Below are 14,769 nucleotides of genomic sequence, written 5' to 3' on the forward strand. Positions count from 1 at the left end.
TTAAATCACAGCAGGTGGCCAGCGCTAGGGACTAACACCAGGTTCAGACTCCCATGGGAGTCCCAGAGCACTGTATGCATCTCTCTGCATGTCTAATTTAGTGCCTGTCTCCCACAGTTGCAGATCCTTGAGTGGAGGGCCTGGGTCTTATTTATTTCTGGCCCTGGTCCTCTACCTGGGGTTCTGGGTCATGTTGCCAGTTGAACAAATGGCTCTTAGTTGAACGGCTGGGTGTCGAACTCTGCTGTAAAACCCAGCAGCTGTGCCGTGCAGCTCCCTGTGTAAAATGGGAATGCTTATTGCTGCCGACCCATTATGCTGTTACCTCCAGGCAGTTGTGTCACTGGTGAGTCAGCAGCTCCACCTATCTTCCCTCTTCTCTTCCTCAACCCCACTGACTCCAGGTGTTCCAGAAAGTGGCTGCTGAGAAGAAGGGCAAGGTGCAGGTCTTCTTCTGTGGCTCCCCAGCTCTGGCCAAGGTGCTGAAGGGCCATTGTGAGAAGTTCGGCTTCAGATTTTTCCAAGAGAATTTCTAGCCTCACCTCTCCAAGCTCTGCCCCAAATCCACACCGTGGGTCTGCTTCATTGCATTAGTATAAATGTCCCCACAGGGACCAGCCTCAGACGACCCACCCAATAAGACAAAGCCTAGGGACCCCCTAATCCTGCTCAACACAGAGAACAGGAGACCCCAAGGGGCAGATGAACTTCCTCTAGAACCCAGGGGAAGGGACAGTGCCTTGTTCAGTCTGCTATAGATTCTGGGGTTTCTGTGAAACAGGAAACCAGAGGCTGGTGATGGGAGCTTGGGGGTGGGGTTCGAGGGGGCAGAGGGCAACCACTCCTCCAAACATTTTCTGATGGAGCCTTCCCCTACCTCCACGGTCCCAAACCTGCCCAATCATCACAGTCATTTGGAAGCCTGTTTCTCCGGCATCTTATAAAATTGTTCAAACATACAGAAAGTGAGAAGAATCATACAGTGAAGAGTGTTACCTACTTCCTAGACTCCTCAGTTAATATTTTGCTCTGTTTATCACATAGTATCCATCACTTCCTCCTCCTTCTTTCCATCTGTCAATTTATCTGATTTTTTGGATGCATTTTCAAGTTAGGTGCAAATATCTCAGCACACCTTGCCACTTGGAGGAGCCTTCTTTAAATGCACATTCCTTGGTCCCACTACCAGAAATTCTGATTCTGATGATCTGGGAATGAAACCTGGAATATGTATTTTCCACCAAATCCATTTTCATAGGGAGAAATAAGCAGCGTCTTTCCCTGCCCCCCTTGTGTCTTTGTCTCCCCATCTCCCTCTCTCCTGGCCCATCCCTCAGAGCCTCTCTGGGCTGTATCCTGGCCTCTTCCTTCTCTCTGTGTGCTGAGTCGCTTGAGAAACAGGATGGAGACAGCCTCTTTGTGTGCCTCTCTCTCTGTCGTGGAAAGGCCAAGTGCCTGGGGATGAAGCAGGCTAAGCCTGGAAGCTCAGCTCAGCCACACCCTGGCTGTGTGGCCCTGGAAGCTTCCCCATGTCTGTTTTTTTCATCTGTGAAATGGGCTGATGCCATCCCTCAGTCACAGTTGCTGTGAGGTGACATGAGATGCCAAGTGCTCAAGACATTCCACCTCAGTACAGCTCCTTGCTGCTCCAGGCTTTCGTGTGTCTATATCACTTCTCTTCATCCTGGCTCCCTCTGTCTCTGTTTTCCAGCCTCTGTTTGCGTCTGTCCCTGTCTGGGCAGGAGGGAACAGCAGAGGCAGCAAAGGCTCTCTCAGCACATACTGTGGGGAGGAGCGGCCCTGGGCAGAGGACAGGGTGGGCCTCACCTCCTCCATCTGAGCTGGACATTTCCATCTGTGCCACACTGTGAGCTCCTGTGAGCCCCACATTTCCTGGGCATCCTCCACCTTGCAGTCAGTCCTGCTAGGTTCTCTTCTTGACAGTGTAAAGCACCCTTCCCCAAGGCTGCCATCATGGGGTTGGAACCAGGCACTTTCCAATGGGATTGTAGCTGGTACCTTTCTTTTCCATGGGTTGGAAGTCCATGGTTGGGAAGGGGGAGGTAAAGAAGCCCGATCATAACCTGGACGATGATGTCCCTTATCTAAGGTGGGGCTGGGATGCAGCAGTGGGGGTGGGTGTGACGTGCAGGGGATGAGCTAGTTGGGTGGATGGAAGAATGAAGGTGGGGGAAAGCTCTCTTCTGAAAGGAGCAATAGCAAGGGGATGGTGGAGGAAGAAGCTGAGGCAGGCCCTGGGGAGGGGAGGGCAAAACATACCCTGAGGACTGGGACAGAGAAGGATAGGAGTGAGGATGTCGTCTTTAAGATGTGAGGAGGAGCGGGAAGAAGAATACGAGAGGAGGAGTGGGGCCTGCAGTCAAGGAGAGGCTAATTCGGTTTGGGTGGGTGGAAAGCGGGGCTCGCGCTTGCACCGAGCCTCCATCTCCCTGGACCGGGAGTCAGCAAGGCCAGGAGACCTGGTGTTGGGGCCTTCCAACCGGATCATGTTTAATTTCCAGCAAGCCTGGGGAGGCACACAACTCACCGGGGAAACTCACACCTGGAGTTTTACCAGCCTGAGGCCACACACTCTTGGAACCTCTTTCCCTCTGTTGAGTCTGTACTTTCCCCTCTTCATCAGGCTTGGGAAGGCTTGGACAAAACGCTCTCTGGGACACAGAAGGAAACTAAAGAGGGTCTTCTGACTTAAGGTTGGAGGATGTAAACAGGCTGTGCCAAATCATTTGGAAACGTGGCAGAATCTGTTTAGCACAGGATGTCTCACACATGCACTCAGTGCACACACACATGCATGTCACCATTTTGGATTCTTTCCCGTCTCTGTCTACACTGCCTTAACACATTTGAGCCCTGTCCTCAGTCCTTTGCTCTCTCGTAACAGATTTCCACCAGGCTCCCACCCGCATATACAAATAGTCAGCTGTTCGTTTAGGACTTAATAATATAGTGGGTGGGAGCAGGTGGAAGGACTTGGACATAACGATTCTAAAATCCATGAATGCCCACATGTGTGACGACCATATGCCCGTGTCCTGAGGTTTTTCTCTCCAGACAGATTCCAGTTGCCCACGAGAGGGCGCTGCAGAATCACGGATCTCAAGAGGGTTTGTTTCCCAGGAAGTGAGACTGGTCCCTGAGTGGCAGTTAATCAAAGGGAAAGGGGCTAGGAAGACAGCGCCCCGTTCCAAAGCTCCCCACTAGAGGCAAAACTTCCAGGCTCCATCTCTGTGAAGTCAAGAGACTTCATGTTCAAGGTCAGTTTCTCTAGCTGGCAGCTTCTCACTGCTGCTGCCTTCCCCCCAAATTCTACCCTCCCCATACCCGGTGTCCAGTTCTGGGCTTTCCTCTTTTCTGCGTGCAACAAAATGTCCATCGGTGAGGTCAAGTTGAGCTGAACAGGCCTGGCTCAGGGACAGTTCACAGGTCCAGGTTCTGTCTGCCTCAGTGGACATGTCATCGAAGGCAGCAGGACCACACATGTGAGCGCACGGCACGCATGGTCTGACCATCTGGATGTTTCCCAGGTGTGCAGATGGGCATCATCGGCCATCAACAGGAAAATGCATCCAGATGACTGGCTGACTTTTCTTCTCTCACCAGATGTTGGCAATGCCGTAGATACATCTGGGCCCATGACAGATAAGGCTGACACACACAAAGAGAAGAGAGAAGGAGCAAAGGCCAGTTATCGGCACATGTGCCCCTCCTCCCCCATGAAGCTGCAAACTCCCCAAGGCCAGACATGGGGACCTGAAGCCTAGCACAGAGTGTAGACCAGATGTCGGTTCCTCCCAGGGCAAGGGGTTACTTAAATGGAATTATCCTTACAAAGAGTCTTTTGCACCTAATTGTCACTTGTAATTTGGGGAACAAAAGCACAAACACAAGCCCACTGAACCACTTTGCCAGGTGCCATTGCACTGTTCTGTGAGGACAGCGCTGACGGAGACAGCAGGCATTCCTGAAATGACCAATCAGGCAGGGCCCTCCCGGACGAGCGGCACAAGTGCAGGCTATTAATACACTGAGCCAGGGGTATTCGTGGGAGGGGAGGGGGCGTGGGCAACATGGAGAGTCACCAGGCTGGCAGACAAAGTCGAAGGTAGGGAGGGATGAGGAACATTAGCCGAGACTGGTTCTGGGCCAACCTGTTGGAGACACAGTGGACAAACCTTTGCCCTCTGGGAGGCAGGGCACTGAGTTCTACACTTGCCTCTGCCGCAGTCTGCTGTGTGACCTTGGGTGTATCATTTGACCTCTCTGAGTTCTCACTTTCTTATTATAAAGTGAACAGATCAAGTGTGTATGTGTTTAAGCACTTGTGTATAAAAGGATACATGAAAATATATTTATCTGTGTGCTCTGGGGAGTGGGAATGGAGGGATACAATGAAGGAAAGGATTTTGTGTTTTTGTTTTTGTTTTACTTTTTGCCCTTCTGTAAAGTTTAAGTTTTTATTAATATTATAGTTTTATTTTAAAAAGAAACCCAAAATAGGATGTCATGTAAAAGAAAAAAAAAGTACCAAGTGTTTGATATAATCCTATTTATAACACAGAAAATAAATGATATATGTATACCATATGGGGATAAATACATAAAAATACACGGAAAGATAGTTAGAAGCCAGCCTTAATCTGTCTTGGGCCCAGACAGCCCTTATCTGTTGTGGGCCCAGATGTGTCTACAGCATTGTTAACATCTGGTGAAAGGAGAAGAGTCAGCCAGCCATCCTGATGCGTTTTCTTGTTGATGGCCGATGATGCCCAAATGCCAAGCAGTTCACAGTGGTTAACTGTGGAGGAAGCAAAGGAGGACTTGAATGTTTTCCTCTTATCTGTTTCCTGTATTTGTGTGTTACCTGAGTAAGGTTTCACTTCCTGTATTACTCATGTGATATTTTACTTTTTAATTTATGTACTTTTGTATGGCTTGTATCTACTTTTTAAGAGTAAAACAAAATGCAGAGATTATCTGCAGTGTTGTCTAAGATCCTGAATATTGATTTGGTTTCAAGTGAAAGTATTTCGGGCCTAAGCCAGGGGACTGGCCCTCCACGTCAGGGGTCACTCCCTGGGCTCTTCAAAAAGGGAGGCTCCTATAGTGCCCATTATCAATATGCTGCTGGCCCTGAATGGCCTAAGTATTAAAATAAAAGGCCCTGTCCAGGCCCAAAACTAGTCCAGAAGGACTGTGGAGGCCGTGGGCATACACGTGAAATTGTATGCACAGGGGCTAAGCCCAGCACCAGCCCAGCCTGGGAGCTGAGATGCCTCAGGGCACACTGTCTGTGCTAAACAAATACTCATATTAACTAGCCTTCCTGACAGATTGATGCATCTTTTTATGATCTGTCTTTACAGTGTGATGACTCTCTCCTTTTAAAAATAAGATTAATTCAGACAAGACATTTATTTTATGAGGAAATGCATCCCGGGGGAAAAATATTCAAGCTGAATGGCAGAGATGGCTGGAAAGAGACTTGACTCTCAAGGAAGCTTCCAGCCTCCAACCTTAGCCACCCAGCCATGGCCCCAAAAGGGCTGCCCTAATACTAGTCAGGGACAAGTGGGCCCTCTTAAACTACCCTAGCTGTGTGAGTGTAGCCTGCTGGAGAAAAAAAGAAAGAAAGAAAGGTAGTGAGTTTCAGTGTGGCAGGAAAGAAAAGGATGCATTTTTTGGTAAAGGAAAAAAAATCTGAGATTTACCCAAATTTGGCTGGACATGAGTTTATATATACAGATTAAGCTTGTCTTTAAATAACCCTAAAGAATGTTCAAGAACAGTGAATGATTTGTCTCTGTGTCCCCAGTGACTAGAATAGCGTCACCACCTAGTAGGTGCTTGGCGTGTTTCATGAATGTTTCCACTGCTATGATCTGTTTCAGCTGGTGACCCCATGAGGTACCCTTGACTCCCCTATCTCCCCCATCTTCCTCCTTCAGCCATTCATCAAGCCTGTCAACATGGCATTCTAAATGCTTCTCAAGCACATTTCCTTCCCCATTGGCCCTGCCTTGGTTCAGTCCTTAAATTGCCTATAGCCTGGACTGGTGCAGCAGAGACAGGCTGGAGAAAGGAAGACCAGTTAGCAGGAAAGGAAGCTTGGAAGACCACCCAGCTAACTGGTCTTCCTTTCTGCAGCCTGGCTCTGATCCATCCTCCACACACTGCTGTGGGTCTGACTGCACACCTTCTTTTTGGAGGACTCTCCTATTATAGCCATCAAACTCCTGAGTCTGGTACACAAGCCCTCCCCCACATAAGCCCTGGATGAAGATCCACTACCATTACAGCCAGTGTTACCTGGCCCTTGCCTACCTGTCAGGTCTTGGCAATGTCCACCTTGCTCTTTGTACTTTAAATAACATCATTTCGTGCTCCCCCAGGACACTGTGCAGCTTCGCACCTCCAAGCCTTTGCTTCTGCATTGCCTGATACTTGGAGCACCCTTCTCCACTTTCAGATTGAGATTTCGGAACACTTTATCATCAGCCTATCCATAAAGACTTCCTTGCTGGTCCCTCCCATCACAGAATAAACAGCCTCCGTAGGATTGTACTGTACGTACCTACTTGTACCTACACATGTATTGGACGGTATTGTATTTGCCTACTTACTTGTCTGTGAACTCCTTGTGGGCTTTGTCTCCCCAGTGCCTAGTGATCAGAATAAGTGTTGGGGAGCTGCTGTGACTCCTTTGAGCCTCCATCTCATTCCTTTCCCTATCTTCTCTGCTGCTCCCCTGCAAGGGTTAGAACATCCCACCATCCCCGCAGGCAGACAGGACCAGTGGTACAGGTGGGTAGAGCAGGCGGCTGCCTTTCAAGGTGCACCTTCAGGGGCCCTAGAAAGATCTCGCCTCCCCCCAGCTCTAGATCTCCCACACATGCTTTCATTCCATAGCCAGGGATCAGGTTGAATTTGCAAACCCTACAAATCCACTGGCAGAGGTGCACTCTACCTTAAAATCACACTAAGATGGGACAGGCTGGTGACAGAGCTGCTCCCAGCTCCCCCTTGGTAAAATGAGGAGGTGGGGGCCGGGCACGGTGGCTCACACCTGTAATCCCAGCACTTTGGAGGCTGAGGCAGGCGGATCACAAGGTCAGGAGATCGAGACCATCGTGGCTAACACAGTGAAACCCCGTCTCTACTAAAAATACAAAAAAATTAGCCGGGCCTGGTGGCGGGCACCTGTAGTCCCAGCTACTTGGGAGGCTGAGGCAGGAGAATGGCGTGAACCCAGGAGGCGGAGCTTGCAGTGAACAGAGATAGTGCCACTGCACTCCAGCCGGGGGCAGACAGAGGGAGACTTCATCTCAAAAAAAAAATGAGGAGGCGGGGCTCATAGTCTCTGGTTCCTTTGTGCTACCTCCTCCTTCTTTTCTTCATTCTTCTCCCTCTTTCTTCTTCTAACTCAAAAGAGATGAATGACTTAAAAAAGCAAATGAATCAGAGATAGGGAAAGCAAAAAGAGAGGTAATTTTGCAAAGTTATTATTCAAAGGAGCTCTCTGGGACTGAGAGCAAGAGTGGCCCCATCAATCACCCAGCAGAATGGGGCAGGCGGGGGACCTGGCACTTGGTGTCTGTGGATAACTCTGTGCGTGAACAACCAGGCCAGGAGCCTGGGGCCCTTGCCAGATGCCACAGAGGAAAGAGGCCAGAGGGACACTGGATGGGGACAGTTAGCCCAAAGGCCTGAGAGGGCATCACTGACCTGCTTTACTCAACAGAGCCCCCTGAAAACCCCATTCTAGGGCGGGCCAAGAGTGGGAGGAGGAAGATATGCCTGGCAGGGGCATGGCAGGAGCCTGTTCTCCCCAAGGCGTTGCTACCCTGAGGGAAGAAGCCACCGCTTCATTTGATCAGATGGGGATCCAAGCCATACTCATTCTTGTATTCCAGGCCTTAGCCCAGTGAATGCATTCTCAACTGTAAAATGGGGATGATCATAAGATTGGTACTATTAGGTAGAGTAACGGCAAGGATTAAATGAGTGAATGTACATGAGGTGCTTAACGCAGTGCCTGGCATATAGTATATTTCAGTCAATGTTGTCTGTCATCATCCTCATCACAATTACATTCTATGGAGGCAGGCAGGCAAAAACCAAGTAAACAGATGAATAAACAATGACATTGCGGAGAGTAAGTGCTCTCAGAAAATAAACCAGGGAAGCAGCAGAGTAAGTGCAGAGAGGAGCACGGGTACCTGGAGTCAATCCACTGGGGCGCACATGCCAGGAGTTGTGTGATGACAGGAAGTCATGAAATGCTTGGTGTTTTAGTTCTCCCTGTACCCTGTAAAGTGAGGGCAGCAATGCCCACCTCACTGTGGGGCATGTGTGTGGGAGGGGGCGTGGTGTGTGAGAATGTATGTGAGTGCACGTGGTGTGAGTGTGTGCGTTTGGGGAGGAGGTAGAGAATTGGATAAGGTACAACTGTAAACTATCAGCACTGGGGCACAAAGGTTCAATAAATGCTGATCATTGTTCCTGCCTATGACAAGCCTCAATAGATACTAATTCAATGATAATGTAATTTAGAAATTTCCCAGATGTTAGGACTTTCTCAGGGAAAGGTTATTCAACAGGGAGGTCGCTGTGGGTCCCCCACCTTGCATGCACCCCTCCGCAGCTCCACTGCCCCCTGGAGGTCTCTGCAGCCCCTCATCTTCACGTCCTTTGTGACCAAGCCACATTTGGAGGCCTAATAAATGCCTTCCCTTCCTGGGAGGACCATCAGGCTACGGCACTGCCCCTCCCTGCATCCTTCTCCAAACACTGATGATCCTGGGCTGCAAGAGGTGGGTGGAGATCAACTCCCAGCCCCTCCAGCTCATTAGCGCTGCATTATGAATTCCGGGGATAATGTATGTGATTTCCTCTCCTGATTGCTGCTGAAATCTCCTGCCTGTTTATCAAATCTGAGCCATGCTCTGCAGCCCTCTGCTCCTTGGCTCTGGGCTCCTCTTCTCCAGAGGAGGAAAACAAGGAAATGCTCCTAGGGGATGCTGGCTCTAGAGAAGAGGATGATGGTGACAGTAAGCAGGAAATAAGGTTGGCTTAGGGGCAGAGGGCAGAAGGGCTCCATAAAGCACCTGACCCCTGACCCAGAGCCGCACTGAGGCTAAACTCCCAGGGAGGAAAGCCCTACTAAATCAGGTGAGACCTACTCTGTCACCGTTAGAGAACCACTCATTCATTCATTCACCCCACAGGCATTGGCTGAGTGTCTGCCTCGTGTCAGGCACTGTATCAGTTAACAAGGATACCAAGATGAAGCACAGGCCCTGCCCTAGAGTGAGAAGGAAACACACAGGCCCATGGTGCCAATACAAGGGGCAGATGCCAGCACAGTCTTCATGAGGTGCTGGGGCAGCATGAAGGAGAGAGAAAGCAAGGTCAGGGTCAGGGCGAGATGACCCCAGGCAGTGGTCTTGAAGGAGGAATGGGACTTCACCAGCTGGAAAACGGGAGGGGGAGGGTATATCTGTGCACACGAGTCCAGGCATGTGAAAAGACCCAGAAGTGTGAGTTGCTGGGTGGGATCAGCCCATCTTGGGGTGGCTGGAGGCAAGGTCAGGAGGCAGTGAGAGAGGAGCACAGGCACAGTGATGGACCTCGAGGCTGTGCCAAGGAGTCTGTCTTTAATCTGAAAGCAAGGAAGATCCACTAAAAGGTGTAAAGCAAGGGCGTGTTTGGTCCCATCCACCTTTTAGTGGATCTTCCTTGCTTTTAACACCTTTTAGTGTTAAAAGCACTAAAATCAGGCGATGAGACCAGACACACCCTTGCTTTAACAGCTTTTAGTGGATCTTCTTTGTTTTAACACCTTTTAGTGGGATGGGGATGGGCCTGGACCTCATGGGTCAACACCTTTAGCAGCTGTGAGCAGGGCATGTTCCCTAGGAGCGTGGGCAGGACAGGCAGGGAAAGTGCCTATGACAATGACTGCTTTGAACTATGCATTCAGTTGCCACCAGATCCCTTTTCACTTTCTCTGGGCATAGGTTGTTTCAGATGTGTGCATGTCATCTCCTGCCAGTCTGAAAGCCCCCCGAGGCTGGATCATTCCTTCCCTCTTCACATGTCCTACTTGGAAAAGACCGTAGGAAACAGCAAGCACTCAATAAGGACTTTTTGCCTTATCTTGGATTGTTTCAATGCCATTTTACAATTATTTCACTACTTCCTTACTGTTTGCAATGATATATTTGCCATGGAATGTTTACCTTCTCCAGTGTCCACCTCCCCTGCAAACACAGAGACAGCCTGACTCTCACTACCTGCCCAATTTCCTTCTCCCTTCTCCCTTGCAAACTGAACCCTGCCTTGTTCTGGGCAGCCCCAGGTCATAAACGGTGACCAAGTTAACCATGAAAATTCTGAGGTAGCCACAGGCCTGGTTCTCCAGTGACGGTAAGGAGGGATCTGCTGGGGATTCTGGGGAAGCTTTGCCCTTCTGCTGAAAGGAACAAGGGAGGCTGGTCCACCTCTTTCTCCTGCTTCCTGTCTTGACTGAGATTCCTGGACATCCTGAGGTCTCCTATGCCCATGAGGTAGAAGCCCCAGGCATTCAGGACAGTGACAAGGCCCTGCCCTGATCCGGGCTGCCTTCTTGCTCTATGAGAGCAAGAAGTTTGTTTTTCTCTCTGCTCTTTCCCAGCTCCTAGAACAACACCTGATATGTGGTGGCCACTCAGTCATCCTTTGTGGGTTGAGGGAAGGTCTACATTGCTTAGGCCACTGTCAGCTGGGAGTTCTGTTACTTACAACTGAACATATGCCTAACTCAGTAACTGTGAAAAATAATCACCATATATGCTAAGTTTATAAATGGAGTAAACTGGGTAGAATCACAAACTAAGGCACCACCCTAAAATTTGAAGAAAGATGCTGTCATGAGCCACCTGTTTTCCTGACCCCTCAGTCTTTCTCTGCCCAGAGCTGGAACCACTTGCCTCTTGCCCCCTCCAACTTGCACTTGCACCCCTGTTCCTCAAGGGACTGGCAGAATGGCTCATTTTCCTATGAGTCCACATTTCGTAGTACAGGTCATCACCTTTTGGCCTTGCCTTGACTCCCAGAGCTGAGGATTCAAGCATGACCCAGATCTTCCCAGGCAGGAGAGCTTCAAAGCCCCACCAAACACTAGAAAGGGAGAGAAGCAAAGAAGGGAAAAAGGGAAAACCCTGAAGTCATTCCTGCCATATGGCTACAGCCTTGCATTATCCCTGATGTGAGCCATTAACCTGCCAACTACCAATCAATTGGCTCTGGTCTCGGCTGTGCTTCCCTAGCTTATTTCTCTGCTTCTCATCTGCCACACAGAGGGGCTCTTATAACCCCCACCCCTTGGGGGCTGTCTTTGGGGGAGGCCTAAAAGGGTCCTCTATAAACAGGTTAAACACATCTTTCTGAGCCCCCCTCCAATGGGTGCTGAAGAGGAAGTTTCCCCCAGGAGACTCCACAGTCAGGGGCATTTATAAAGGGATTATGCTGCCATTCACAAGTAGGTTTTTACCAAATGGAATGAAGAAAATGAAGATCATGAAATAACCAGCTTTCCTGAGGTCCCTGCTTCAGGCCTAGAACCTGACTTGGCAAGATCCCCTTTGAGACCCATTATTTTTATATCCAGCTGACATCAAACTTGAGTTTCTCCGCTCCCACTCCACGTGCTCCTATTTTATTGCTATGTTGCTGTCAATGCCCCCCATTTCCAACCCCAGCCATTGTCTGAACTGTCACCTGCCCTTTCCTTCAAAATCCAGCTCAAGACTCTCTCCCTGTAGGAGTGTTCCTAACCCTAACCCAACCCCAATGACCCCATCACTAAACAGTCTGTTTACATCATAGTTCCAAGCACACACTTGTGTGTGGATTAGTAAATGTCTAGAATCTTTATACTTGCCTTTGTACAATCTTCTTGCCCAAACTAAGTTCCTGAGGGAAGTTGCGAGCAGTTCCTCTGTATATCTCCTAATGAGAGTCCATGATCTGGTACATAGTGAAAGCTCAAAAATATTGCTGACTTTTTCAATAATCTGTTGCTTTGTAATACACCAATGCAAAAGTGAATGGCTTAAGACAACCATTCTATCATCTCTCGTGAGTCCATAGGTTGACTGGGATCAGGTGGGTGGTTCTTCTGTTGCACATGATAGCAGCTGGGGCTGTGGTCATCTGGGGACTGTACTGGGCTGAAGTATCCAGGATAAGTCACTCACTTTGCTGGTGCCTTGAGGGGGTGGATGGAGGCCTGGCTCAGTTGTGAAGCTGGGACAGTTGGGCCTCCCTTCCTCCCTCTCTTCCTCTATCCATATATTCTCAAGGTCTCTCCTTCTCCACTTGTTCTATGTGATCTCTCCAGCACGGAGAGACCACACTTCTTACATATTGACTCGAGGATCCCCAAAGTGCAAAAGTATAAGATTTGAGGATTTTTAAAACTTAGACCACAAACAGCTTAGTGTCACTTCCAACACACTTTATTGGTTAAAGCAAGTCACAGGCCAGCTCAGATTCAGTGTGGGAGGGGATCACACAAAGATGATGTGATTCACTAGGGGAGGTCTGATTTGCTAGGGAACATCTTGGGATACTTGCTACCCCTTGGCTGAATGCCCAATAGCATTTATGGAGGCCAGGGTCTGGTTGTCATTAGTGCCGAGATTACTATAAAAAACCTCAGCTGTCTGTTCCTCAGACTGTTTTCATCAAGAATAAGAAGAACACACACAGACACACACACACACACACACACACACACACAGACACACACACTCATACCACCTGGAAAACCACCATTCCAACCTGTAAAAAATATTAAAAAATCTCTAAGAGGGTGAAAATGTGCATATTATGAAGGAAAGATTAAACACCATCACTATTAGCTGTCCATTTTAAAAAGATGTCTTAAATACATTATTTCATTTGATCTTGATTCCCATCCCCATTTTAGAGAGGAAGAAACTGAGGCTCAGAGATAATAAGTAATTTACCCAAAAGGGTGGAGCTAGGTCTGAGTAACCCCAAGACTTGTCCCTGATGCCAAAAAGAATTATTAGAATATGAATTAGTGTGATGGCTCATACCTATAATCCCAGAACTTTGGGAGGCCAAGGTGGGAGGATCACTTGAGCCCAGGAGTTTGAGACCAGCCTGGGAAACATACCAAGACCCCATCTCTACAAAAAAAATTTTTTTAAAGAATAGGAATTATGCCTATCAATGATAGACTGGATAAAGAAAATATGGTATATATGCACCATGGAATACTATGCAGCCATTAAAAAGGATGAGTTCATGTCCTTTGCAGGGACATGGATGAAGCCGGAAACCATCTTTCTTCGCAAATTAACAGAAAACCAAACACCGCATGTTCTCACTCATAAGTGGGAGCTGAACAATGAGAACACATGGACACAGGGAAGGGAACATCACACACTGGGGCCTGTCTTGGGGTTGGGGGGCTAGGGGAGGGATAGCATCAGTAGAAATATCTAGTGTAGATGATGGGTTGATGGGTGCAGCAAACCACCATGGCACTTGTATACCTATGTAACAAACCTGCACGTTCTGCATGTGTACCCCAGAACTTAAAGTTTACTTTTAAAAAAAAGTGCAAAAAAAAAAAGAATTAATGTTTTTGGTCTAAAGAAACTGAGATCCTGAAAGGTGAAATAGTCCAGGGTCCCTCAGCCAGAATCCTGATTACCCTTTGGAAGAGAACAGATGCAAAAGAAAGCACGGGGCCTGATTCGTAGTAGATGTTCAGTAAACACAAGCCCCCTGTCTCTTCTCCAAATGAGATTTCTTCTACAGCTCACTGTCACTGGTCCAAAGAATGCAGCCGCTACACTGTGTTATTGGCAGGATTGTGGGCATGACTGATTTCCTTTCTGATTGGGTAGGAAGGCTGAAGGGCGAGTTTGGAAGGGCTCTGTTCCCTTCATCTCACTCCTTTCCCCACTCGCATTTCACCCAACAGTCGTCTGGTTTTTGAGCAATCTGTTCCTGGAAAGCAGAGGAAAGTAACAGATTGATGCATCGACTGTGTGTGGCCAAGTGATTTATTTTTAATGTGACTAAACAAGACACACACCTGCCTATGGAAACGTAATCACATTGAATCATCAGGGACTTAGATAGCCATTTAAGCAAGGGAAAGACAGAGAAGAGACAGAGGAGAGGAGGTAGAGGAGGGAGAGAAAGAAAGGGGAGGCAGGGGAGCAGAGACAGAAGAGGAGAGATAAGAAGGGACTGGAAGAGAGGGAAGGGAAGGGAAGAGAAGACTGGGCCAGCTCCCTAAAAATGTTTATTTCAGCAGCATCAGTGAAGCACCCTCAATTGGCCCAAATGCCCCTGGTTTAGCTTTGCTGATGCCTGAAATTTCATAATTAGACTTTCATCCCTGTGATTTAACCAAACACAGTATGTTCTCCACTAAAGTGTAAATGCAACAGAAGTAGTGCGTCAAACTATATCAATCATTTTCACCTCAGTGAGAAAGAACTGATATCTTTTATGAAAGCAGGAGTTTTTCTATGGGGGGGTGGGTGGTATTAGTCCATGTTGCATTGCTATAAAGGAATACCTGAGACTGGGTAGTTTATAAAGAAAAGAGGTTTATTTAGCTCATGGTTCTGCAGGCTGGATAAGCATGGCACCGGCATCTGCTCGGCTTCTGGTGAGGCCTCAGGAAGCTTTTACTCATGGCAGAAGGCAAAGGGGGAG

The 14,769-nt window shown here is 48.4% G+C and overlaps 1 protein-coding gene across 2 annotated transcripts in view; it reads left to right on the top strand.

The window, feature by feature from the left end:
• The window catches only part of NOX5 (NADPH oxidase 5), a 36,145-nt gene extending 29,555 nt beyond the window's left edge, over nucleotides 1-6,590 (top strand). Inside the window, exon 15 of one of the 2 annotated variants that reach the window (XM_054451455.1) lies at nucleotides 405-6,590. In XM_054451455.1, the coding sequence (XP_054307430.1) occupies nucleotides 405-536 (132 nt within the window). In that variant the 3' untranslated portion in view covers nucleotides 537-6,590. The remainder of the gene's footprint in view (nucleotides 1-404) is intronic. The other variant, XM_054451456.1, reaches the window with a different exon arrangement.
• The last annotated feature ends 8,179 nt before the right edge of the window (nucleotides 6,591-14,769 follow it).

Source organism: Pongo pygmaeus, chromosome 16 (assembly GCF_028885625.2).
Source record: "Pongo pygmaeus isolate AG05252 chromosome 16, NHGRI_mPonPyg2-v2.0_pri, whole genome shotgun sequence".
NCBI lineage: Eukaryota > Metazoa > Chordata > Mammalia > Primates > Hominidae > Pongo > Pongo pygmaeus.